Source organism: Toxotes jaculatrix, chromosome 14 (assembly GCF_017976425.1).
Source record: "Toxotes jaculatrix isolate fToxJac2 chromosome 14, fToxJac2.pri, whole genome shotgun sequence".
In the NCBI taxonomy this organism is placed as follows: domain Eukaryota; kingdom Metazoa; phylum Chordata; class Actinopteri; family Toxotidae; genus Toxotes; species Toxotes jaculatrix.
This window is the reverse complement of record NC_054407.1, coordinates 16,670,233-16,696,617: the sequence shown is the minus strand read 5'-3', so window position 1 is coordinate 16,696,617 and position 26,385 is coordinate 16,670,233. Positions and strand designations below refer to the sequence as shown.

The following is a 26,385-nucleotide window of genomic DNA, read 5'->3' as shown; positions in this document are numbered from 1 at the left end:
AATGAGGATGATGGCTTATCTGCAAGATTTCTAAAGAGGACAACCATCATCAGAAGAGATGTGACACCTGTAAAGCAGCGTTATCCTCTTTTGAAGTGCCTGTTTGTATTGTTGAAGCCAACAAAGGAATTTTTCTACCTCTGTACTCATAAGAGAACATTAGTCAAACTGGAGAGATAACAGGGGGGGTACTAATGCACTGTGCAGTTTACTGGTCTGTGTTTGCACATTCATGCATGTGCATTAGGTTACTACACTGACTGCTTTAAGACAGCTCATTGTAGTTCTTCAGGGGAGCTCCATGTGTTCAAGTATGCTGCTGCTGTAAGATGTGGTCTGGTGGTGGTGGTGTGGGGGTGCCAAGCCTGAAGGTTGACAAGAGGTCATCCAGATCAGTGTGGGCTGGGGTTGTAGAGGGGAGGAGGAGGCAGACGTGATCACTCATTAGTCACCTTTTCACCTCTCTGTACCTCAAAGTGATACAGCAGGTAGGATAAGCATGAGCATGGGCATTATATGAGAAAGATAAGATGATTTATACAAATTTTGTCTCTCCCTTGTCCCTGACAATTATACAGTTATAAAATTGCCATAAAAATGCTGAAAATAACATCAGCTAAAACTGAAAGTCTCATTAATTCATTTCTTCAACTTCAAAAACAGGGTAAAATAGTCCCTGGCTGAGAATGTTAACTTAATAAACTAAACTAACTAACTTAACAAAACTCTTTAAAGCTTTAAAGATAGGATAAAATAAAAATGCTGGTTTTGTGTTTAACTATTAATGAGAGAAATTGAAATATCCAAAAATGCTGATTTATGATTGTCAACCTGTCAACAATGTAAGCTATTCTGCCCTCTCGTTAAGAAGTAGTTCTGTGCATGTATCTCAGATGTTGGGAGAACTGGATGCAAACCAGTTTGAGAATAGACTGTTATGGCTTAGCAGTGATGGAAAAAATAAAAATTGTGAAACAGCTGCAAGTAACCTGAGAACCTATATTTAAAATCATTAACATGAAAACAATGAACACCCACAAACACCCCTCTTTTTCCCATATTATTCCTATTAGGCCTCCATGCAACTTTCCATACAGCAGTTCAACTATCAAACAACTGAATACACTGAGGAAATCAAGTTAATAGACATCACAGTGGTACATTTTTTCAATCAAACATAAACTTGAGACGTTTTATATATTTCTATATAAACTTATAGAAATAGCTTAGGTCTTGTTCTTGATTAAAAAAAAAAAAACATCAGCTTACTGCAACTGGAAGCCACAATGAGGAGAGAAAAAAAGTTGCATGCTCAAATACATCCACTTTATTGTGGACATGTCCTGAGTGAGTGGGATTGGGTATATCAGTTACAAGGTGACTAGCAGGGGAGAGGAGCGGGGTTATCATTAGCAGGGACTGGCGCTGGCCTCTGGTAGTTCCAGTAATTACCTCACAAAGGGTGGTGCTTGCCTTCCCACTGCTTTTCCCACACTGCACTGCAGGCTCAGAATTCCAATCGGCCCCAGACCTGCAATCTCCTCAGTTTTAGACAGCAAATTACTGACAAGTCCCATTCTTCACAGCACTGTAATTGCTTTTTAGTGCTGTTTTTATTGAGGCAACCCCAACCCCCTTGCCCTTCCCTCAATAAAGCTAAGTCAGGGAGGGGGCGAAGGGTTAATATAGATAGCATTAGTTCCTAATTGGAAGGTCTCGAAATGTAGGAAAGTTTACTTCAATTCCTGTAATTTCTCTAGGCAGTGAACATAACTGTGTTTCTGTATTATATTTGATCTGCTTTGTAGTAATGGAGAAACCTGTGTTTTCTTTGTTAAAGGGTTTCACATTCATTCTGAATATACATGCAAACTGCAGTAATGCTTCCATGTGTGTTTGCTCCAGAGAACTGGTATCATCAAGGCTCTTCACATCCCATACAAAGAAAGGTACTGAGCATCTTGGCTACTCTACGACTTAAATCACTTCATGTTGTCTTTCCCACCCCTGCGCATTACTCTCTCAATCTATTACTTTGTGGAAATCATTAGTCTCCATGTCAATACAAGCTCAGAGCAGAGAAAACATCTCATTATGGGACTTAAGGAGATCCGTAGCATTCTTGGCTCTGTCAAGCTGTTCTTCTTTTCTTCAATATAGTTACTTTCCTTTCACCGAAAGGAGAAATTCTCAACGTTCCACTGCCGGACAACCAAACAGTTGCCATTTGAAATGAGAAAAAGAGAAAGAATGGAAAATGGCTGAGGGATTAGAGGATCTAAACAGGATAAAGGGATAGGAGATTCTTGGTGTGATCCAGTTTAGTTTGAAAGATGGAGGGTCTTAACAAGGATTTGAGACTTTAGAATTCACTGTGCCATTATTTCCATCTGCTGCCATTTCAGCTAAATTGTTTGTCCTTTCGTGGTCCTCACAAGCCCATAGTTCTTCATATATTTTCTAGCCAGTGTGTGCACACATCATTAAAATTATTGTCACATAATGTGCTGATTATACCTTTATTCTGATTTATAATTTTTTCCAGTTTGTTTCCCACATGTATGTTTCCATATTTGCTCTGGACATTCACAAAATGCATTTGAGGGGCATGTAACACATCACATGCAACTGGCATTATCCATTCAGTTTTCAGCCTTTTATTGCATTGATCTCCCCAGTAATGATAGCTTCGCAGTACTTCACAAAAACATAAGGAAAATGTCATAAAGAGGAAAATCCAGAATGCAAAACATGATTTGCTAAAGTGGTTTATATTTCTGCTGTTTTCGGTCCAAGCATCAAACGTGACATCCGGCCTGTACTGGTGGAGCAGCAAAGTGCCCTAGGGCCACAACCTGCAATTGACTCAAGTATAGCAGCCTAATTCGCCTGTGCCCTTATGTGTCCATCTCCCTGTCAGGCTGAGCAGGTTGACACCTCTGACCCTGTCAAGAGTGTCAAATAGCTTGTCAGAGGTCTTCAGTAAAGTACAATGACAAGCCCTCTAATGCATTACAACACGAGTGCCAGCCAGAAATGAGAGGCTATAGCCTTTCCAGCCTCAAGGCAGACAGGTGCGCAGACGAGCAACACACACACACACACACACACACACACACACACACACACACACACACACACACACACACACACACACACACACACACACACACAAACCAAAACACACACACACAAAACCAAAACACACAAAGAGGAGTGAACTATCGAAACACTTACATTTTTGGTGTAAACAAAACTACAACAGAATAAGGAGGAATTATCAATTATCAAAATGATCAGTTGTGTTTTTTGGTCTGTGGTGCCCTTGCTTGTAAGCACTGTTCAAAATGCCTCCAAATTCACTGTTCAGTTAGTTAAAGATTATCATTGAGGGACTTACATAACTGAGAGACATCAGTTGTCAGTAGCAATAAAAAACACCCTACCTGGACCACCTTGGGAGCATGTTAGGCCTGTCACCAGGGGGCCTCTCTCAAGGGCCCACAGGGCCGCTTACAATCAACCTGTCAATGCCACGGATGCCTGAATGTTGGAGAAATAAGATGAGAATGTGTTAGAAATCATTTGGCATCAACATGACAAGTGAAAAATTCCAAATTCCAAATCTGGACATCTACCTGGTTTTGATGCCATGGGTTTTGGTTGGTGCTGGTTGTCCTCAAGGCCCTGCTTAGACACGCTGTGCATTCCAACCAATTATCTACCCCAAGGTGCAACAGGTTCACACTTTAATCTTTGATGCCTCCACCAATGGGATATAGTTGGATTTGAAACAGGGAGCAGGGGTGGGACAACTCTTAAAAAGCTGTATACATAGCAAACATGAATCAACTTCAAACCAACCCACTGAGAGAAACAAAAAAGTCTTTCAAAGAAATATCCTTATCCTCACTATTGTTTCATCTTGCAGTGGCTCGTCATAGCCTCTGTGGATGCTTTAAGCAAGTATCAAAGAGAGAGCAGCAGACGTGGCCTCAAATATTACACCAGTTGAAATGTCCTTTGAGTTCATAGAAGGCAGCAAAATGTCCTGTTAATTGTAGGTCATTTAAAGGGTGCTGAGAATTTGAAGAAGTAGACCATGGTAACCTCACGTCCAACCAAGTCATCCTTTACCAGGAAATCCAGTTCTCTGGCATGGACGTTGTGTTCTATGTGTACCCTTACACCTTGCCAGTATGCCCACATCCTGCAAGCCAGCGATTCCCATTCTTAATACAACCCCGCCTTCCCATGCCAAAGGCCCCCATGTCCTTTCTGAGGAAGTGCGTCGTTGAGGAGCTTGTCTCAACCATCTGTCACGGATGTCCCAGAACATCTCCCATCAACACCAATGGCTCCCACATATACTGGACCATTTGTCATTGGAGGAATGAAAGAGTCACATGGGCAGTGAAAACTAACAGTTGAATTATGTTAAATGGACGGTTGCACAATTGCTCACTTCAGAGTCCAAATTTAAATTAAAGCACAATTAATGATCATTTGTGGCACCAAAGATGGAGAAATTTGTATTGCACAAGTAGGGTTTCTAGAAAATTCTGATTTAAAAAAGATGTAGATGCTCATGAACTTTACCATCTCTAATTTTGTTGTTGCAAAAACTTATGATGTGGTGTGCATTTCATATTCTTAACTTCCATCCAACCAGATCATTTCATCACCTTTGTTTCCATAAACTGTCAAAATACATGAGAACAATCTTCATGCAGTAATGACTCAATATGGAATCGAACATTTCCGTATGAACCCGGGGCGGAGTGCAAAATGTTATGTAAATCCCCTTAACGACCTTTTCATTCCACCGACAATCACCATACAAAGGTGATTGGCAGGCGACACTGGTGCACATTTATCCTTTTGCCCCAGCCTGTCTCTCTCTGTAGCGCCCCCTACTGTGAGAGGCGTGGGGTAGGGTGCCCACTGGCACTTGTTGCCAATGGATGAAGCCAGCATGGATCCTCTCATGGCAACGATGCGGGTCGTTGTAATAATGTTCGGTTTGTTTCTTGCTTCACACCTCATTTGGGATTTTGCCCGACCTATAATCCAGTACATGAGACGCAGAGGGAGGCATCCCATGCCTGTCCATCTGAGTTCCAGCACTGCTTAGCCCAAACCAGTTCCTTTGTACAACTCACACAGCAGTCTATTGGTTGCCCAAGGGCCATTTCATAATGCATGTCTGTTATCACAATTATTATGATTATTGAAACCCTACACCACTGACACAAACTCCAAATACAAAGTAAGTTTTTAACATGATGTGAAAGCTTATGAAACTACAGATAACACTTTCTCTTATGCATACACACTTATGGGTGAACACATTCTCTCTCCCCGCCTCTGTCACACACACACACATAGACCAGTTCAGCATTCCCAAGCCCCTTACTGAGCGTTTTTATCCTTGCTAGGCCTCATCTCAGAGGGGAGTAAGGCCCCTACTGAGATCCTTACCCAGTAACTACTGCAAAGCCTGTTTGGCCCCTTGGCAGCCCTCATCCATTCACAAACTGTAGACAAGCCTCACTCTTTGCCTCATCAGCCAGAAATTTATTTGGGCACGACTGACACAGCGATTTGGATAACACCTTACACAGGTGATGATGTTGCCTGTTTACATTGCCCTGAAATTTACCCAAAGCATATTTTTCTGCACGGAGGGATTAGTTTTTTTTTTAATCACCAGGGTCCTACTGTAGCTGTGGCCCCCAGGTGGGCATAGGTAGTCTGTGGTCACATTTGACACGAATAAAGAAGAGATCTTTAAAAAAAAAAAGGGAGAGAGAGAGAGGGAGGAAATGTGTCTGCGCACGCGCATGTTTGTGCATGTGAGGGAGAAAGTTGCAAAGAGTGTACTCAAGCACAGGCATCAGAATTTGTTTGTGTGTTTGTGTGTGCGTTTTGAGGGTGCGTGTGTGATATAAACACCCCCTACTGTCCTATTTCTAGTCCTCTGTCCACACATCACAACTGTCAGTATCTGGTGAGATATGAAGCCGAAAAGGAGGAATGAGGAATGAGAGGAACCCTTCAAATGGATGTTACCACTGGGTTTGCCTGTTAGACATGGAAAGGATTTAGCAATGCCTCCAGGATCCTTACTGTACGTTCGGCGCGCTACATGGTACGTTATAAATGCATATTATATTGATGTCAACCCAAGAAAGCTTTTTTAAATTTTAGTTAAAATCCGCACAAGAAAAGAGAGGTCAGTTATTAATAGAGAGATTCTTTAATTTTGTGATTATCAAGCATCATTTCTGCATCATGTATCTCATTTAAATTCAAAATGCTCATCTTAGGAGACAGCGGAGGTTCACACACAGACAATGTTGCTTTCAGCCTGCAGGTATAATTTTCCAACAAAGGGATCATCTCAGAGTCCAGATACGTGAATTGGCTGCTAAGGGGTGCATCAGAAGACACAGCAGCAATAAAATATAATTTTGGCAGGTTTGATTGCACGTGTTTGCTCTGATCTGGGTTGTCACACCTCAACACCTGCACCTGTGCTCTGACTGTACAAAGAGGAGAATGGGGGTTTGATATTTGTTTTTTCCAAGTTGTTTGGTGGGTTACTAGATCAAACTGAAGTTTAATGCTTTATTTTACTTCTTGTCATTTTAAACTGCCTTTTATAAAGAAAAAATGCATTTTTGTGGTCTAAGTTGAAGTATTTTGCAATGAGGAATTCAACAGTGTAGACTAAAAGCTTGTGCTCGCTACTGTTTATGTTTTTGCTATAATTTAATTTAATTTAATAATTTATTTTGGTCAAACTGATAGTAGTAGAACCTAAAAGGAAAGTTGCTCACATTAAAAGATGACCAACAGTTCCAGTGTTGGGTGACCACTGAACAGCAGGTTTTGCTCTCATAACCTTGTTTTTTAAGATGAAATAGAAACACCCTGTATGGCATAAGACTTCACTATTTTAGAAAATATGTGTACTTCAGATTTACAGTCTTACAGTACACTAGGGACAGTGAAATGCATTGTTATGCAAATGTGACTCTTTAAACTTGTTGGTACTGCACAAACCTGGACCTGAACCTCTAATTTACTAAGCTCTACTAACCATGGGTAAAATCAGACTGTACACACAACACAAACGCAGATGCTGTGATCACCAGTACCAACTATTATAACATATGCATCCTGTGTTCTTCGCAATTCAACCTTTTCTAGAATGAAGAAAAACAGTCTTCTCTTTGGATTTACTGTCATGCTTTTTTAACTGATTATTTTGAATTGGTTTTGAAAAGGTTTGATAAACCCATAGCTTGCAGAATTTGCAGAATTGTCTTATAGCTTCATGTTTTTAAAATTGAAACAATCTGTAGATCTGCTTACTTAATGGATTGAACAAAGTTGTCTGGGTTCAAACAAAATCTGCAAGAAAAAAGTAGAGTATCTGATTCCAGTTTAAAGATGCTATTTCGTTAAAATAAAAAGGGATATGAAAGATTTCAATATTTGATTGCAACACTGACTTCAAATGAGCAATAGTTGCATTGTGAAATTTGATAGCCAAACTTAAAAAACATGACTTTGCTGAATGACTCTGAGTCAAACGTGTGAGTCTACAAGAATCTAAACAGTTGGTACTCTGTAAACACCTTCCACACACATAAAAAAGACAGCAGTTGCTGTGAAAATATGCCGAAAGCGATCTCTCAGGCATTTGGCAGGGCAAAACCACAAATTATGGTTGCAGAGTGAGGCGGCATTATGAGCCTTCACTGTGTGGTCCATCACCAACCATAGACCCTTCTCCCCTCCCGCTGTTCTCTCCTGCCCTTCTCCCATCCTGCTGCCACCTCTGCTGGGGGTGGGAGGGATAGTTGACCCTAGTTAAAATTTAACTGGCCCAACAACAACGCAGTTGGACTTTCTCTTAATGACCTAGTAGATCTAAAAGAAGTGGAAATTGCTGGTTCAAATGCGTTTGAAAACAAATACTTGTATAGATTTAAATTCATTTAAATTGTATAACAGGTTACAGGTCATTGCCAGGATGTTCCTTTGGCAGCTGTTGTTAAAAAAAAAAAAAGTAATGGGCAGACTCAACAGAATGCACCATTTCACACCATATACAGGAAGTTTCCATGCTCTCAAATAGACCCACATTAGACCAGATGCAACCCCATTTTAGATGTTTTTTCTTTTTGTTGTTAGATATGTAGTGAATTGCATATATGTATACATATTCGTTCTATATGTATAATGTAATGATATTTCATTTATTTGTGTAATTGTGTATCACTATATGTGACTAAAGTTAAGTTATGCAGAGTAACTAATGATTCTTCAACTGTTACTGGTTATGCATGCCAGGAGCAACACTTGGCGACAAAACACATTAAGAAACAAGATAAATGCCATTGTATCGTTGACCAACTACATAATAGTGTGTTATAAACAATTTATTATGTTTGTAAGTAATGTTTTGGTGGTAAATCGGAGGGCTACACCCCAATTAACCAATTGAACGACGTTTAACAACTGAGACCATCAAGAGTGCGTGTAGTTCTCCCCTCCGCCGCGGGGGGCGACACCTCCCAGTCTCATGAGGACGGAAGTTTTGAAGGAACGGAACCTCTGACGTGTCAAACTGTCGCCATTTTCCTGAGGAAGGAAACGCCTTGAAGAGGGAAGGAAATATATCAGCTGTGTAAGTGTAAAAGAGAGACTTTGTTTAAGCAAATTTATTGCTGTTTCCACCGAGTGTAGTCGTAAGAGAAGCCACGCGTTTACAGGTTAAACTGTCTGTGTGACCGCGCTCGCAACGGTCAGGACGCCGGGAGAAAAACAGTGACTCGCTAGAGCTAACTTTACCGATTAACGTTAGCTAGTTTATCTGAATCAGACTTTCTTTTGAATTTCCTTGCTTCCAAACTCGTATCTTCGTCTTTATTGTGTTATGCTGGCATGAAAACGTGCTATAAGAATCTTTGCGTAGTGGAAAGTAGTTTTACAGTTAATTGTCAAAAATCTGATGTAGTCGGAAGAGTATTAGCATTGCACCTTAGCAAGCTAACCGATGTTTGTTTATAATGTCGGGGAACTTTTAGCAATGCACCTTGTTGACTTAAAAGTGCCGGCTTTGCTCTAAAATGACCAAACTGCTGGGTTTATAATTTCTAGTGTATTTTGTGAAGAGTAAAATCTTTATCGTTACATCTCGGCGCAGGACAGCAGCTAGTCCGACTGTACCAGGCTAGTCCTATTCTTAATCTCAGTATTCCCTATGTTCCCCGAGCCGGACACAATAAGGTCAAATTCAAATGTATTTGTTATATGTTTATGTTATCGTAATTACGAGTGTTCGGCTGCTAAATAGTGTTCACATCAACTGGGAAACTCAGATTTATATGAAAACAGCAATATATCTGACTGGGCCTCAAATCAAAACAAATAGGGGTGCTGTAATCATATCACTGTTTCAAAGACATAACACAATGCCACATGACAAGAATGATGCATAATAAGCATCCAGTGTTTTGACAGAGGTCACTGGCCAACATTTACAGCCTTTTCAGAATCTTCATAGACTATTCCAACCATCTGGGAGAAACTTAAAAAAAAAAAAAAAAGCAACTACCTTTATTCATTTCAGTTTCTTTTTTTGTGGATGGAAAAAATAAAGTTTTTTTTGCTTTAGAGACAATTATTTGTTTGTGATCATATTTCAGCACACAGAAAATGCCAAGTGCAGTTGCAGTTTTAGGCTTCAGCTAATTGTTGTTTTCATTATGGATTTATTGGCCATTCATTTGGTCTATGAAAGGTCAGAAAATTGTGGAAAGTTGAGAAGCAGATTATGTTCTGTGTTTTTGCTTGAATAATTACTTAAATGATCAGTCAGTTAGTAAGAAAGTTGAAATGTTTCTGTTCATTCACGAATCTTTGCAACTCTAATTTTAACTCCATATTGCGTTTGGTTATACACTTGCCTCTTCCATAGCACCCTGATTTAAACAATTGATCTGTTTCCTCCCTGATTCCCCACAGGTTTATTTTTGCCAAAGTAGTTTCCCATCACCAGCCGCCATGGGGAATATGTTTGCAGGGCTTTTTAAAATGTTCGGGAAGAAGGAGATGAGGATCCTTATGGTGGGTCTAGATGCTGCTGGAAAGACAACTATTTTGTACAAGCTCAAACTTGGAGAGATTGTGACTACGATTCCCACAATAGGTATGTCAGAGATTGTAAGATAATGATGTCTGGCCTGGACCTATGATATAATTGTTAGATGTTTTACATCACACAAAATAATACTATTCTAGGAGGCCAATTTAACTTATTGCTGTTAAATGAAACCTCTGTTTGTTTTAATGTGATTATTTGTCACCTCCTCCCAGGATTTAACGTAGAGACAGTAGAGTACAAGAACATCAGTTTCACAGTATGGGATGTCGGTGGTCAAGACAAAATTCGACCACTGTGGCGTCATTACTTCCAGAACACACAGGGTACGTTATATCAAAACCTTTGTGCCTGTCATTTGTTAGCTTTAAATAAATCATTTAGATTTTTTTTCTTTCTAAATATTCAGCAATTTTCCACTACTTTGTATTTAAAAGATGCACATCACACACACTCATTTGTTCTCCATTTGATCTCATTCCAGGTCTCATCTTTGTTGTGGACAGCAACGACAGAGAACGATGTACGGAGGCTCGTGAAGAGCTCTTGAGAATGCTGGCAGAGGACGAGCTGCGTGATGCTGTGCTATTAGTGTTTGCCAACAAACAAGTAAGTAATACTTAATGAAAATCATTCATATAAGCAGGTGTGTATCACACCCAGTTTTTTGCATATGTTTTCTCTTGGCCTGTTGTATCACCAGGGTAGGTTCCTAATGTTATCTTATTGTTTGTAGGACCTTCCAAACGCTATGAATGCTGCAGAACTCACAGACAAGATGAATCTTCACTCCCTACGCAACAGACACTGGTACATCCAGGCAACCTGTGCCACCACCGGAGATGGGCTTTATGAAGGACTGGATTGGTTGTCTAATCAGCTCAAGAACCATTAATAATAACAGGTATCCAAAATTTACCTACTCCACCCAACCTCTGACCTTGCTCTCTACTCTTAAGGTGTTGCAAAACTGAGCTACTCTGTCCAAAAAAAAAAAACCCACTGGAAGCTGCCCCCTACTCAACTGATATTACCACAAACATACAGGCCAGTGGTGGGGTTGATCTATTCTTGTAAAACTGTTTCTTTTTTTTTTTTTTTTTTTTTTTTTAATGTAATTGTAAATATATTTGGTAATGGGGCAGCTTATTTCACTCTTGTAGATCTTACTGTGGTGGTTGTTTTTCTCTTCCTGGCTGTTGGGCAGCCATGTGTGCATTGAAAAAGAAAAGGGAGGCAGGGACTGAGAATTTACCAGCACATGTTGGCCCCAGGACCTCAATTCAATCTGATGACTTGTTATTATCTTGTCACACGTACTGTAGAGAGTGATCCACGCTTTTAATTTACAAAAAACTGAATTATACACTGATGCACTACTTGCAGCTACTAAAGTTACTTTAACCAGTAACGACATGTACCAGCCACCCCCCACCCCAAATTACCATTTAGTAAACACTGGCGTATTATTTGTACTCTGTACTGACATCACTTTGTCCAAGTTAAGAATTCCTTGTCTGTGAACACTTACCAGCCTTTGTTATACAGTGTGTTTGGCTTAAATTGAGAGATGCTGCAATGATCTGATGTCTACCTGCTCTATGGTTGTTTGAAAGACAGTCTGTTGTGTCAGCCTTGGGTTTTTGTATTTCGGAGTCTCAGGTCGATCGTGTGCAGCAATATACTTGTTAGCAAAACTGCATGACGTGTCCCATTGGTCTTAAAGGGCATGGGTGTTTGCATCATTAGGCCGCACAGGAACTGTTACCCCACTGAGTACTTATTTCCACAGGTCTGTACTGCAACTTGTGGCTACTGTGTGAGGTAATTGTAACTAAAGGAGTTAGTTGCACATTACAGTGCCCCTAGTGTCCTCAGTAATGGCTCTAGTAAGTCATGCCTTTCTTTTTTTTTTATATTCATCACAATCTGGGAAATGGCATTTTGATGGCAATACAAAAGTTTCATCTGTATTTTTACTGTAGTGCCATTATTTCTTCCTTTGCGGCACATCGTCCTTGGGGTAAACAGGAAGTCATACATATGCCTTGTCATCCAAGACACATGTTGCCTCTTATTTTCAAGCTTCTTTTCTAAAAGGTGTGGGTGTCGCTTTACTGCTCTGAAGATCTGGGTTGCATTAAATATTTCTTTGAATTATAACTGCCTAAATGTTTGAAAACTGTTAATCTGTTAAGTTTGTGTGAGTGTGTGTCTGTGTGTGTGTGTTTTGTAAAGCTTTTGTTTTGTGAGGAAAAAAAGCATTGCAATTAAAGTGACTGAAGAAAAATGTTTTTTAGCTGATTCTGTTTCACTCTATGCAATAAAATAACTGAACATTAAGGTGCATGATGTAGCTTCCCCCCTGCTTGGTAGCATTTAGTTCTACTCACTAAAAAGTGCACAACAGATATTTTTATCTTTAAAATAGACTGTAGTGCTGAAAAGATTAGTCCACTGACAAGTATATTTAAAAGATCAATCATTCATCTTATTTATGAAGCAAAACAAATTTAAAAAACAATTGACATCAATAAAAATCTTTATCTGTAGCTCTAATAGTACGGTAAAGGAAACAATGCTGTGATTTTACAATAGACCCAATATTTGGTGTCAGAGTGAACTGTTGGGGTGATCACCCTTTGACCCAGGAAGAAATGTGATGCCCCAAGGTGATGGAAACCATCCAGTGTTTGTGTTAAAGCAGTAATGTGGAGAGCACACCCTGTTTCACATTGTGTAGGGGTGGCAATCTAGGACAGCATTCTTGCAGGTTGATTAGGCTGCCGTGGTTAATGCAGCCAAGCCTATAAAACATGGCAGGAGAGTATGGTAGTGGTGGAAGGAGAGGGAGTTCGAGTCTTGGGTCCCTCATGGGGTGGCTTTGTCTGGTCTCCTCTCCTGCTGCTCCATCAGCTTGGTTTGTGTGTGGCGGTCTAACGGTACTCGGCCATATAAAAGGACCAGCCTGGTTTTTTGCACTCTTCTTTATGAATGCCTTGCTCTTTTTTAGTGCACCCCCCAGGTGCCAGCCCGCAGAATACCCTCTTTCAGACCAATTCAAGGCAAATGCAAACACTACACTCTATTATGACCAGTGGAGAGCATTCCAATGGTATCGCACCAGTCAGGGAGCTCAACCTAGAACGGTGAGGGATTAAGGAGCACTGGCATGACTGAGAAAAAGAATAGGACCAGAGCTGCTGAGTAGTGCAAGAGGCACAGTGGGATGGAGGAGATGTCTAAGGACAAAAAGGCATCAAGGAGCATCCGAGAGGAAAACACAAAAAGAAGCACAATCGATTTTTCAAATGTGGTCTCAATTATGCAAGGGGAGGCCGCAAAGTGCTATATTTAAGCATTGTCTCTGAAGTAGCACTAATATATCGGGCTGGTGACACAACTTGCTGCTACCTTCAAAAGACACATTTACATAAAAAAAAGATAATAAATCTGAATCCGTTTTTGAAATCTTTTACTTGAGCTGTTGTAAACACGGAGTATCAGATAAGTTGTTTCCAGGAAAAATCATATGGCATCCAATAAATGTTCCTGTGGCATGGGTTCAGCATAAATTTCTAAGATTTCCTGAGCAATGACAGCCATCAGGCCAAGAAAAATACACAACCTATTACAATACAGAAATTATAAGTGGGATTTAAAAAAAAAAAACATGGTGGTGTCCCATCACCAACTGACCAATTCCTTGACATAATTCAAAAGTTAAAACATGAGGCCCGAGCCTGTTTGTCTGACACTTCAACCTGTCTCGATCCACAGGCTGTTTGGTCGTCTAAGGTAAATGTGATCAGGGCCAGTCAAGCTGCCGTAGAGCGCTCTGTCCAAATTATGCATCTTTGAACTGGGGGGGCAGCACATTAGTCGTCCGAGTCTGTGTCATGGCGCCGCCTGTGGCTTTGTGTTGCACCAGCAGGGGCCATCTTGTGGCTGGCAGGGTTACGGGAGACAGGAGACCCCCCATCAGAGGAGTCTGTGTCATGCCGCTGCTGTCGATGATAGGGGTAGGAGGGCTGTCGCTCAGCCTTTGCTGCCCCCCTTGAATGGCTGTCATGAGGTCTGGCTCCACTCTGACTATGGTATGATGGATTATGATGATGGTGGTCCTTTCTGTGCCTGAAGAGTAAAAGGAAACAAACAATCAGTGACTGGCGTTGTGAAGCTAGGGAAGAAGCAACTGTCAGATGAGCTTTACAGTGACATCCACAGAAAATACCAAGTGGTATACCAAGAAGTGCATCACAGTCATTATGTTGGTTTATATTATGAATCTTCTCTTGCTGGCACAAATGACTAAACTACATAGATTACATTATTTAGTGTAGCACACCTGATTTACATGATACATCTATTATCTCAGATATATCTGTAGTATTTAAAATCTTGGAATTAATGATCCCCAAATGTTAAAAAGGTAGTGCTTCACATGTGTAGGACAGTGCTTTGGTGCCCTCTGGTGCTGACAGAGGGCAGTGTTTCATAGCAAGTTTGCAAATATGGCCACAATACAGGAGGTGGATGCAGTGTCATGAACAAATGTCCAATATAACTTATTGTTATAGTAATAGTAGTAATCCTTTTTTTGTCCATCCTCAGGTGACATTTCTCATTTGCTACTGCAAATGAGAAATGAACCAACCTCTTTCTGTTCATCTCTTCATCTGACTCTGAGGAGGACGAATCTCTTCTTTGCCTTTTCTTCTTCTTTTCCTTCTTCTTTTTCTCCTTTTTGTTCTTTTTTTCTTTCTTTTTCTTTTTGCTCTCATGCCTAGAGTATAAAAAATAAGAAGAGAAGATAATTATTATTCAAGTAAACATGGAAAACTGGACACACTTGCCTCACTAGAACTAAACATTGTAAGTCTGTAATGTTGCGCACACGCACCGTCGTTCCATCTCTCTTTTTCTTACACTCTCAGATGTTGTTGTTGTTGCGGTTTCTGGACGACTCTCGGTCTTGTGGTGCTGTTGAGACAACATTTCTTTAACTTTTGCATCAAGGTGCAGATCATATCCAATGAACTTCTTATAATCACCACTAGTACTACAACTCAAAAAAGATATTCAAAATCCCTGTTTGTTTTATTAACACTTACTGTAAAAACTGGTAAGCCCATTTTAGCAGCCTCTTTTTCTTTTTGGGACAACACCATCTTCCTTGACCCTGCACTGTGGACAGAAAAACATGCTTGTAAACAAACACTTTACAATCACTCTGCATGAAGATAAGCAGCTCTCTCTCCACCACTTGAATGTCAAGAGGAACATTTTAACTGAACAAAAATAGAACCATGGGTTTGTATTAAGAAGAAAGGAAAAAAAAGTCACCTGGAGCTTCCCAAGCCTGAGACACGGTCCACATTTCTCTCCTCACCATCAGCCTCTTCCCTCCTGCAAACATCTGCGAGGTCCTGGTATCAAAATTGGGTAAGAGAAAACTTTTTATAGCAGAAAACCTCTTTAAAAAGCCTTTCCGAGCTTTTGATTGATAGAAAAAATGAATAAAGTGACATACTTCTTTGGTCAGGCCAGTTGGTTGTCTCTTTATATTCTTGTGCCCTCTAGATTGAGAACAGAAAGCATAAATTGGTTAGATTTGTCAGTATTTGTCATTTCTTTCAAATTTCTTGTTTTGGAAGTTATACTTACAGGGCAGCCATCAGTGCTTCATGCTCTGCAGCCTTAACCGCAGCAATTTCATCCTCTTTGGACAAAGCTGCTCTGCCTTTTTTGTCTTTTGCATACCATGTCAAGTCTTTGCCTTTTTGCCATCGACCGACTGGTGCCATCAAAGAGTTGCCTGGAAACAGCAAAGGAGAATCAAGAGTGGCTGAGGAAGATGTGTTACACATGCATTACCTCTACTGTATTATATGGCTAAGTTTTACTTTGTGAATTTTAACCAGTCCTTTGTGAACAGCAAACAGCCAGTGCTGAAGTGGTAATGTCATCTTGAGACTAACCCAGGATTTATGGGTGTAATATTTTCTGATTCCGAATTAATGGAACTCCAAAAGATGACACTCAGTGGCTTCAATCACTTCACATCTTGGAGCTTGTGATCATGTAAGGGCTGCAACAAGCAATCCCTTTCATTAAAAGTTAATGTGCCGATTCCTTCCTTAGTGCAGTGATTTGATTCCTCAAAACATCAGATAATAGCTAAAAAACAAAATGTAGAACCAGATTTCCTAGAAGAGGACATGTCTTTTAATGTCTGGTTATGTCTTAACAATGGGCCAAAATCCCTTTATTTAGCAAGAATTAATAAACTATTCAAAACAAAATTCCGCTAATAAAATTTTGGTCCCAGCTCGAGAAAGATATTAGTGTTTGTAGATACTGATAATCCAGACTCACTGGAAGCACAAATTTAATTTTTTCCAGTAGATTTCCCCTTTGATTTAACACATTAAATGCAAAAGAAAATTGCACACTTTGGGTCACATCTGTTGATCTCGCTAGACTTAAAAAAAAAAAAAAAAACTCCTGCTGATGCTAAGCTGTTTGCAGTGACAATAAGTCCTTTATTGTACACGAATAAGTATTTCATGGGTTTATTTAACTTGTTGACCAAATTGTGTAATGCTATTCTGTTATACCTTATATGTCGCCACTGCGGTGGGAGCTACGTAGCACTTGTTTGCCAAGCTGACATGTTGGCAGTGGCTTGGGCTCAGATAACGAAGCGGCTATGTGTGTCTGCTCAGAGAGCGGAGGGCAGCAATGAAAGCTAGGACTTGCAGGTTGTAGTGTGCAAAACAGGAAGAAAACCGATCGACTAGACCAGCCCAGGTACTGTGGAATGAGGGACTCTACAACAAAAGGTATGGAAAGATAGCGTTTGGAGCATCGGAGTCACTGAGTATAGTTTAAGCGTGATTTGAAATGTCTTGCTAAGTTAGCAGACAGCAGTTAGCAGAGTCTCTGGTTAGCGCTGATAGCGGACTTGGTTCTTCACACTTACCGAGATAATTTTCTCTGTGTTTGTCGACTTTCACGTCATCCCAATTGAAATGGTCCTGGCCTCCTCGGACCCCTCCAGCTCTCGAGGAACCAAACATTTTTTAGTCAGTGACTTTTGGATGAAGAGCAGCGGACCGCTATTCCAACCTGCTAACTTTTTAGCCACGGTAGCACGTGAGCAGCGCGACTGGTCAGGCCCTCAGCGTTCACTCATCCGGGCAGTTTTGCGGTCAGGTTTAACCTCCTTGCGTTGATGGGAACTTGTTTCCTGTGTGTGATGTTTACTTTGAGCACCGAAACTAACGCGGTAACTAATTCTGCCTGTATTTCCCTGAAATGTAAAGCTAGGCTGTGCTATCCAGCATACATTATTCCGCGGCCAAAAACAAAGTTACAGCACGAAGAGTCCCTCACCATGTGCATAATAGTTTCCCGATTCAGCAAACCATGTAGCGTTCATATATTTAATGTAACTCCAGTTTTCATTTTTGGCTAATGTTAGCAAAACTCTGTTTTGTCTCGCACATTCTCGCCGTGACGTATTAATGTTGTGACCCGCAGTGATGACGTAGACACCACAGGGTCCCTAATGGCTCTCGCAGCGGAGGAGGGAGAAAACCCTCCGCACACGGTCCCGCAATCTTAGACTAACCTAACTCCCGATGTACATGAGATATTTTTCAAGGCTATTCTCAGGTAAGAAAGGTTGATGTTTGTTTTATTTTAATGTCGTTACATTTGAGCTGCATGCTGTATCACTGTAGATAAGAGGCAGCCATTCATTACCCTCAGCGTGACTGGCGTCAGTCTGTTTATCTGCACCGTTTCTGCAGGAGTTGATGGTTGTGTCTGCTGAGCTGGATTAAGTTTAGCTGATGCAATGTTACCTGTATTTTAACTATAGGTTTACTGTGTTTTTAGAAGGGGTTGTCTCCACTTACTGACAGCTGTTATACATTCAGAGGTGGGAGAAGTATTCAGATCCTTAAAAACTGTACCAGTACAACACAGCATGCTCCACTAGAACTTAAAGTCCTGCATTCAAAATGTTTATTTATGTAAATGTACAATATTATTTACAGGAAAACGTACTTGAAGTATGCTGTAATGAGGCAGTATTTTTAAGCCTCCATTCACTCCTGCAACTTTAACTCAGCCAATTACAATAAGGTCATAAAGTCTTCATATTATAGTATAGTAATCAAAAAAGCATGCCATTTGGCACAAGTGCACAAAGCAACCCAGTGCATTTTCTCATTTGCTTCTCTAGGTTTAACATTTTATTGCTCCCACCAGTGAGTCACAGTGCTCTTTGCAGTGCCTGAGTCCGTAGTTTTTATCTGTTAGATAAGTCTGGTACAAGACAGACAGACACTTGTGACACTCTCTAATGATAAATGGAAAGTTCTACTTTCGCAGATTCTTAAAAACGTAAAAAAACAAAAAAAAACGTTAGAATGAAGAGATCACAGCATTTAACTGAATAAGGAGGAAAACTGGTTGTACATGTGCCCACATAACCCCCAGATCACCTCTGTTTTAGGGTAAACTGAACTAATAACACTTAAAACTGTATGTTGTACTTTCTAGGTCTGCAACAAGTGATTATTTCCATTACTAGTCTGTTAAGCATGTTCTCAATTAACCAATAAATCATTTTGTCTTTAAAATAGTGAGGCGTTAAATCTTAAATCACATTTGAGAACCAAGAACCATGAAATGTTTTGGGTTTTTTTTGCTTGGAAAGTAGTTGATTGTGTTTCAGCTCCAGAGCTGAACACCTAGTAGGCTGTACCTGATTACCAAGCTCTGATAGATTTCATATGACTTCAGCTTTGCTTCAGGCAAATATCAATCACATGATATTTAGTGCACATGCTTGAAGTCAAGCTCAGTGCTGCTTCCAATAAGTGTCAGCCCACACTGATTATAAACTCACATGTCTCTCATTTCCCGTCACGGAGCTCGAATGTAAGTAAAAAAGGTTGGTTCTTGTGTGACTGAGTGGGAGCTGCAGGTTTCAGGTGCTTTTCCAATAGCAAATGCAAATTAGATCTTGTTAATTATTAGTTAGAAAGTTTCCTTCCTTGAGCAAGACACAGAACTCTTTTTGTGGCAATGATAGTGTTTCACATTCGGCAACTAATGATTCAGGAATTTGTAATGCTTTCTCTTTCGTAGTTACTGACATGCCAGGAATCATGAAAATCAGTTCCTGTAAATGATGGCTTAAATTCCGCATTTGTTGTTCATTTGTTAAGTTGTTACATCTGTTGCTTTATAAATGGTCGTAACAAATTCTCACAATTAGAACTGATTGATTTTGCTACACAAATCATGTGATCCAGTACTAATAATCATTACTGGTTTTTGGTATTATTTTCGCATTTTGGCAGTCAACCAATAAGCAATCTGATGAGGCATTTCGTTCTGTTTAATTATTTTTTTTTTTTAATTACTTTTTGAATAAACAGTGCGTGTTTTCAGGTGCAAGCAGCCCACATTAGAATGTGCACAAAAATCTCCTTCATTTTTAGAACAGTTGGTTGATTGTCATTCAGTTAATTATTTTAGACATTTATGGAGCAAAACAAACAGTCGCTGGCAAATGTGAAGACTTACTGTTTTCTTTGTCTTATGTTGTAAATAAAATATGTCTGGTTTTGAAGACTTATTCTTAGACTCTGGGAAATTGTGGCGGACATTTTATAGACTCAATGATAAACAAAATAAGCAATTAAAGTAGAATATTTGGTAGTTGCAGTTAAATAATAACAGGAATCTGTTGTAAATTGCCCAAATAGAATCACGGCTAACTTTTGAAAATCCAGAGTTAGAGGGTTGGGGTGGGGGGTTGGTACTCATTCTAAGACAGATTTCTGAAAATGATGGGGCTTCTTCACTGTCTTCTGAAAAAGGAACTCCTGCACCTTTAATTAGATATGTTGCTGTTTACGGGAAGCATTCAAGAGGCAATGGAGAATGACTCTTGTCATTTGCACCTGCAAACACAACCTCACTGCATCTGGTTTGCCTGGAGACAAGACGGCTTATAATGCTGTGATTTTATTTTTTTTATTAAAAGACCACAGAGACGTTCCAAAGTCCAGTCCAGTTTACTTTTGTTTTTAAAGATGGATTAGGCTAATTTACATATTTTTACTTGTAATTTAGCACGTCATTATGTCGTATGGAATACCCCATTTTCGGACTAATTGCCAAACCATCTGATACCTGAAACTGATGTAAGTAATAGGCCTATAACCAATAAACATGATGGTTGATATTAGCTCTTCACTGTAGTTGTTTTAGCAGTTATAACTGGTTTCTTACTGCTAATAGCTGTTGAAAAATGCTCATGGACTTTACTGAAAACCAGCTTGCAAATATTTATAATTATTTGACAAATGGAAGGTTGTCTCAGCCTTTTGGACTAAAAATAAAACACCCATCTTTCGTGCAATAACAGATCATTATGCATAGCCTACTCGTTTCTTTGACAACAAAGTCTACTGGTGTATAAACATGGCCCGACCCTCTCTTTCCTTCTTCCCTTCTGCTCTTGTACACAATCCACCCATACACTGTCACACCCTCCCTGCTCACTTGAACGCCCCATCTGCTTGCGCTCTGCGTATATTGAAGGAAGGTAAGGAGGAAACAACAGGCTTTTCTTCATTCTTTACTTGAGTAGCTTACCTAAAATCTTTGGTAATGAGAAAAAAGGCTGCTTGGAACAGATCATGGTGTAAAGGGGGTAAAAACTGAGAAAGAAGTAGCTATTTTGCAAACATGTATCCTACAACTACTCTGCTTAGAGCCTCGTCAGCGACTGGATGGTTGTTTAGTTAAAGGGAGTCATGTTTCATTCTTCCTATTTTTATTATACCTACAAAGTCACATGTGGGATAAAGGAACCCGACACCCAACAGCTGTCCCTTTATCATCTTTTTGCCTAAGTACACAGGTTGTGTATGTCGTTGGCATTAGCTTGTATTAGCGCCTTATCACCTCTGCCATCTGCAGCCATTGCTAGACTTACAGCGTTACATGTGCTTTGATGCTCTCGTCTTGAAAAAGCTCTGTCTTTAAGTCCATTATGCTTTCCATTTGCAACTCCTGCTTGGCCCCTCTTAACCCAGAGGATGGCCGTGAAAGATGTCCATCATGTCTTGGCACCGTCAAGAGGGACAGCAAGTCCAGTCGGTCCCTGCAGGAGGCTCAGAGGCTTAAGCACAAGTTCCCTCCCTGCACTGGTTCTCCCTCTCAGAATCAACCAGTCCATTGGGGCAGGATGGGTTGGCACACTCCTGGCCAGACTGCCTCTGGCCAGGAGTGGCGTCCTCTCTCAGATTCCCTTCATCTGAAGTTTTTGCCCCTCAAGGGTGTGACCTTGTTGTTATTGATGTTCCAGGCATTACAAACCATCTCCAGCAGTCAGGAAATTGAACAAGAGTTGCAAATATTACTAAAGTTCTAGGGATTGTGGATGCTCGATCATTGTCACTCAGAGTCTTGACAAGAAGATTCTGTAGGAGACAACTGCTGGGTGTCAGACTCCTTTATCAGGTCACTTGCCTCACCCAGGTCAGACATCATCCAGAATTAATAGAACCTTAGTTACATTTTAAAGTTTCATTTTATGTTGCTGTGTTTTTTGTTTATTCAAATATGAGCCAAAGTCTGTATGAAACCACTGCCTTCACAAATGGAGTAGAGCTCTCCAGTTAGTGAGTAACCGTTCCTCTGCGGCACCATGGTAACCTCATGGCTTGTTAAGCAGTTGATTGCCTCTGCTCCTCAGGGAGATATTTTTGTCTCATCATCAGGTCTTCCTTTGAGAACCGCTGGCTTATCATTTCACAATGTTTATCCCACCAGAGGAATTCTTCTCTAAACTTGTTAACCTGCTGTAATGTTGTGAAACCGCTGTCTATTTAAAGCCATATGTTTGTGTGCACATTTGGTCCTGTGATGACTCACGCTATAAGATTCCAGTGGTTATGTGTCATCGTTCCAGCGTCAGCCTCTTGTTTTCCGCTCTGAACACTCCACATTTCTTAACCTCTCTTTTCAGCTATGGCTGGACCCAGGCCTGTGGTGCTTAGCGGCCCGTCCGGGGCAGGGAAGAGCACTCTGCTGAAGAAGCTCATGAAGGAATATGACAGTGTCTTTGGCTTCAGCGTCTCCCGTAAGTGTTCCAACAACAAGGCAATAAGGGTTGCTGTTGATTAGTACAGCCAGACCTGTAGATCTTTTCCCAGGGTTTGTGGATTTATACATGTGGTATAAAATACAAAGATGTTTAAGATAAAATGACATGAAACTGTAGGAAATAATGACATTTTTAGAAGCGAGAACCAGATCATTTGTATTATTTTTGCTAAAAAATTATTTAAGCAATTGTTTGTTTACCAGACTGGTTTCTGATTACTTGTGAGTCGATCAGCTAATGCATTAATCATTTCAGCTCTAGATTCAGATCCAGTACAGACTATGACATAAATGTTTCATCATTCCTCAGATACTACAAGAAATCCTCGACCTGGAGAAGAGAATGGCAAAGGTACAGAATGTTGCTCCTGTTTCATGACCATGCTAACAGCTCATTTCTTAATTTGCAGTCAGCAGTTTTATAGTTGTTTTTCCCTCTGTTTGTGTCCTAATTCTGGGGTTTCAGATTACCATTATGTTACACGAGAGGTGATGCAGGCAAGCATCGACAATGGAGAATTCATTGAGAACGCAGAGTTTTCCGGGAACATGTACGGGACAAGTAAAGCCGCTGTGCAAGACGTCCAGGCCAAGAACCTCATCTGTATACTTGACATTGACATGCAGGGTGTGAAGAACATCAAAAAGACAGACCTCAGTCCCATCTACATCTCCATCCAGCCACCATCCATGGCAGTCCTGGTGAGAACTGAAGGAAATGCATTTCACTGAAAAAAAACAGTCTAGAGTCAGTGACTGGGACCTTGAGTTGGCTTTTTACCGCAGTTACATGGTCATACAGGTTTTGGATGCTGTGAATATTTCTGAATGACTTTAAGTTCACTGAGACCTGATTTCGGGTTTTATTGTTTCAGGAAAAACGTTTAAGAGACAGAAAAACAGAGTCAGAGGAGAGCCTCCAGAAGCGTTTACATGCAGCCAAGGTTGAGATGGAGTTTAGTAAGTATTTATTGGTTTGCTCAGAAATGCTCAAAGTTTCAAACCACACTGATGTTCAAACCATGAGTGAGAATAATTGTATCCTCCGATCTTCCTTTAGGTAAAGAACCTGGTGTTTTTGATGCTATAATTGTCAATGATAGTTTGGAGGATGCTTATGGGCAATTAAAACATGCTCTTCTTGAGGTGAGTGGCCACTGAAAACACTTTTACACACTATTACTTAGATAACACATTAAAGTAGCAAACACACAATTAAAACATAAATACCTTTACACGTCAGTACAAGAACATTTATGTCCCTTTATTTCCTTCCTGATCAGCTGGTGAGATTGCCATGTGTTTTTTTTCCTGGAACACGCAGCTTTAACACTATGTTAAATTTGGTTTGTGTTTTTTACTTAGTGTGGCATAACCAGCAGCCTATGGTGGCTAACATTAGCTAATTAATATTGCTGTGTACTCACATTAATAAGTCAGTTAGTTAACTCTATGAATTTTCCCTACTGCCACTCTTGTGTTACCACTATATTGTAGCATGTGTTAGATAAATATGGTGATGTTTTAAAAACAGCTCTCTCTAATGAATCTTGGCAAATTAAGGCAAATTCCATGTTATTGTCCTGTAAATACCTCTTGTGGCCACCGCAGATGCTGTTTAGCAAAAGTTACATAGTTGTGCTTAAACATTCTTCGTTCATTGTTTCTATTTCATGACCAACATTAACTACCTGTATTTGGAACATTTTCTCTTTCTCTAGGAAATTAATAAGGTCAAGAAAAACAACATGTCTTTGTAGGAGACAGCAGCATCCTGACACTGTTTCATCCCGTCCAGCCACTCCTCACCAAACCACAGACCTCCATTCCAGTCATGTACATTCCCTCAGATGGTGGTCTGTCTGTAGATTTTACATAGTATTTAGAAGTATATGATAACATATTGTAAAGTGGAACTTTTTTTTTTACTGGCAGAGTGCTTTTTATATTTTTATTTTCGTTTGTATGAAAAAAAGATACTCCAATAATCAGTACTTGATATTTGACATTGTAGGGTGATCTCTGTTGGACAGGTTTTACTGAACACAGATAAACAAATGTACAGCTTATAGCTTGATCCTCTCACCAGCACAGACAAACTCGAACAGGGGGTAACGTAACTCATTCCATCTTGTGGACAAACTGGTTTGTCAAGGGTATGAAGAAAACATGTATCTGAATATCTTGGTTAGTGGCAGCAAGTTGTGCTACTCTTATCGCTTGACAGAGTTTTTTGTTTGTTTTTGTGCAACTGTGTTGGTGGTGAAATAGATTTACAGGGACAGTGAAATATATTGGTGGCAGACACAGTGAGAGTTTGGTATCAGCTCTCATCGGAAACTTCAGCATTACAATTGATCTCTGGAAAACATGGCGGCTGTTTACTTACAAGGGATACATGCAAGTCATCTGTACTGTTGAAATAATAAAACTATTCCAGTTCTGGTTATTGCTGATACTCTACAGACTTTTGTAAATTGCGACGTAACGTGCTAATGCCATTAAAGGTTGGTTTGCTGGATAAGGATGAATAGTGATGTTGATGTTGATGATGCTGTTAATGATAGAGATAGAAAACGTGGCCGAGAACAAAAACAATAGCACATGTAATGTCACTTAGCATATAGCTTTTTATATTTTTTTTTTGGGGGGGGGGGGGGGGCGGGGGGGCTGCGATGGAACAATTTAACTGTTTATTTTAAAGTTGTACATTTGTAAAACTTATGTAACTTTATCACTTTGCAGGTTCAGCTGTAGAGTAGAATGACATTCAGTGGACTGTTTTGATTCCTAACAGAAGGAGAGCTTTTTAACTTTGAGGACAAATTAAATGGCATGCTTATCTCTTTTGATATTGCTTAGAATTAAGCACACAATAAATCTCCTGTTACTTGAAAGTTAAGAAAACATTTGTAATCCATTTGTAAATTTTTTTTTTAAATTATTATTAAATTTTTTAATTTCATGGATATGTACAAGGCCAGACAATTATGTTTAGGCACCTTGTAACACCCATTCCTTTGTGCAGATAATTTTGTATTTCTCTAATAATTGTTTATTCTTCAGTATCCATTTAATTAATTAATTGTGCAGTTGTTACATCTTATTCATTGAGATGCATGCAGTCCTCTGGTTTGCAGTGGTGGACTTCGTTACTGTACGTAAGTGTTTTTTTTTTTTACGTATCTGTACTTAAGTAAAAATAATAATGCATACTTTTGATTTTACTCCATTACATTTTGCAGCAATTATCTGTACTTTCTACTCCACTACATTTCTACAATTAATGCCGTTACTTGTTATGTTATGAACATACTTTCCTCAAAATCTTACATGGAAAAAAAATTGCGAGTGATTGCGTTGAGGCGTTGTTTGCCATTGCCAAACAATCAGGTGGCTCTATTACCCCCAATGATAGCAGAGCGCGCCACGAGCTAGTGGACTGGTCTGATTCTGGTGAGAAGAAACAACATGTAACATCAACATGAACCCAGAGGCAACGTTGGCTGAGCGTGACCCTGAGCCCTCCAGCTCAGAATCAGAATGCCATCTTTGGCCGTATTTAAGCAGGTGTTGTATAGTTGCTTGTGAGCAGTGACATAGGCAGAGGCATAAATAAGTATATCTCAATTCTTTATCAAAATTTGGGGCGCAGTACGTTAGGAGTGTGGCTTTGGACTTTGGACCGGCCTGAAATCGGAGGGTTGTGGGTTCGATCCCTCGACCAAGCGCAAAAAAACGGATACGGTGGTGGTGAAGGAGACGCGCCTCCCCTGCCTCTGTGAGCATGGCTGTGGGGCCCCTGATTCACCCCAGCTCCCCGGGCACCTCACTAGGCAGCCCACTGCCCCAGCGTCTCTTGTGCGTGTGCATGCTTGTGTGTGTGTTTCGTTCATTTGATGTGGATAAAATTCTGAGAGTAATTTCCCCAGGAGGGATCAATAACTGACAGTTCAGTTTACTGACAGGTGAATTTTGCTGGAAGTAGGCGTCAAAATATGCCAATAAAA

At 40.1% G+C, this 26,385-nt stretch overlaps 3 protein-coding genes across 8 annotated transcripts; 2 read left to right on the top strand and 1 right to left on the bottom strand.

Annotated features, from left to right (window-relative positions):
- The first annotated feature begins 8,620 nt into the window (after positions 1–8,620).
- Positions 8,621–11,201, top strand: arf1 (ADP-ribosylation factor 1). Its single transcript, XM_041055092.1, has 5 exons — positions 8,621–8,701; positions 10,042–10,225; positions 10,393–10,503; positions 10,662–10,786; positions 10,914–11,201. The coding sequence occupies exons 2-5, from the start codon at positions 10,081–10,083 to the stop codon at positions 11,070–11,072; spliced, it is 540 nt and encodes a 179-aa protein (XP_040911026.1). The 5' UTR covers positions 8,621–8,701; positions 10,042–10,080; the 3' UTR covers positions 11,073–11,201.
- A 2,434-nt stretch (positions 11,202–13,635) lies between these two features.
- c14h1orf35 (chromosome 14 C1orf35 homolog) lies at positions 13,636–17,702 on the bottom strand. Of its 2 annotated transcripts, none has more exons than XM_041055078.1 (8): positions 17,576–17,702; positions 15,845–15,995; positions 15,711–15,756; positions 15,524–15,606; positions 15,292–15,364; positions 15,081–15,160; positions 14,835–14,963; positions 13,636–14,311 (listed from the first exon to the last, which is right to left on the bottom strand). In XM_041055078.1, the coding sequence occupies exons 1-8, from the start codon at positions 17,619–17,621 to the stop codon at positions 14,056–14,058; spliced, it is 864 nt and encodes a 287-aa protein (XP_040911012.1). In that variant the 5' UTR covers positions 17,622–17,702; the 3' UTR covers positions 13,636–14,055. The 2 variants fall into 2 exon arrangements, with proteins under 2 accessions (XP_040911012.1, XP_040911011.1); XM_041055077.1 differs by having other exon boundaries at positions 17,163–17,690.
- On the top strand, positions 16,871–25,546 carry guk1a (guanylate kinase 1a). Of its 5 annotated transcripts, none has more exons than XM_041055086.1 (7): positions 17,715–17,857; positions 22,239–22,352; positions 22,686–22,727; positions 22,842–23,077; positions 23,251–23,335; positions 23,436–23,521; positions 24,097–25,545. In XM_041055086.1, exons 1-7 carry the CDS (start codon positions 17,824–17,826, stop codon positions 24,133–24,135), a joined length of 636 nt encoding a protein of 211 aa, XP_040911020.1. In that variant the 5' UTR covers positions 17,715–17,823; the 3' UTR covers positions 24,136–25,545. The 5 variants fall into 5 exon arrangements, with proteins under 5 accessions (XP_040911018.1, XP_040911020.1, XP_040911017.1 ...); XM_041055085.1 differs by lacking the exon at positions 17,715–17,857 and adding an exon at positions 20,737–20,810; XM_041055084.1 differs by lacking the exon at positions 17,715–17,857 and adding an exon at positions 16,871–17,022 and having other exon boundaries at positions 22,686–23,077; positions 24,097–25,546.
- Positions 25,547–26,385: the final 839 nt, after the last annotated feature.

Bases quoted from the DNA above. Each gene is read 5' to 3' on its own strand.
- guk1a (XM_041055081.1), top strand. From the start codon at position 20,687: ATGGCCCGACCCTCTCTTTCCTTCTTCCCTTCTGCTCTTGTACACAAT. The intron at 23,078-23,250 runs GTGAGAACTGAA...TTATTGTTTCAG, and splicing joins CACCATCCATGGCAGTCCTG to GAAAAACGTTTAAGAGACAG. The intron at 23,522-24,096 runs GTGAGTGGCCAC...CTCTTTCTCTAG, and splicing joins TAAAACATGCTCTTCTTGAG to GAAATTAATAAGGTCAAGAA.
- arf1 (XM_041055092.1), top strand. From the start codon at position 10,081: ATGGGGAATATGTTTGCAGGGCTTTTTAAAATGTTCGGGAAGAAGGAG. The intron at 10,226-10,392 runs GTATGTCAGAGA...ACCTCCTCCCAG, and splicing joins GACTACGATTCCCACAATAG to GATTTAACGTAGAGACAGTA. The intron at 10,787-10,913 runs GTAAGTAATACT...TATTGTTTGTAG, and splicing joins TAGTGTTTGCCAACAAACAA to GACCTTCCAAACGCTATGAA.
- c14h1orf35 (XM_041055077.1), bottom strand. From the start codon at position 17,259: ATGTTTGGTTCCTCGAGAGCTGGAGGGGTCCGAGGAGGCCAGGACCAT. The intron at 15,996-17,162 runs GTAAGTGTGAAG...TGCTGTTTCCAG, and splicing joins ACACAGAGAAAATTATCTCG to GCAACTCTTTGATGGCACCA. The intron at 15,607-15,710 runs GTATGTCACTTT...TTTTGATACCAG, and splicing joins CAACTGGCCTGACCAAAGAA to GACCTCGCAGATGTTTGCAG.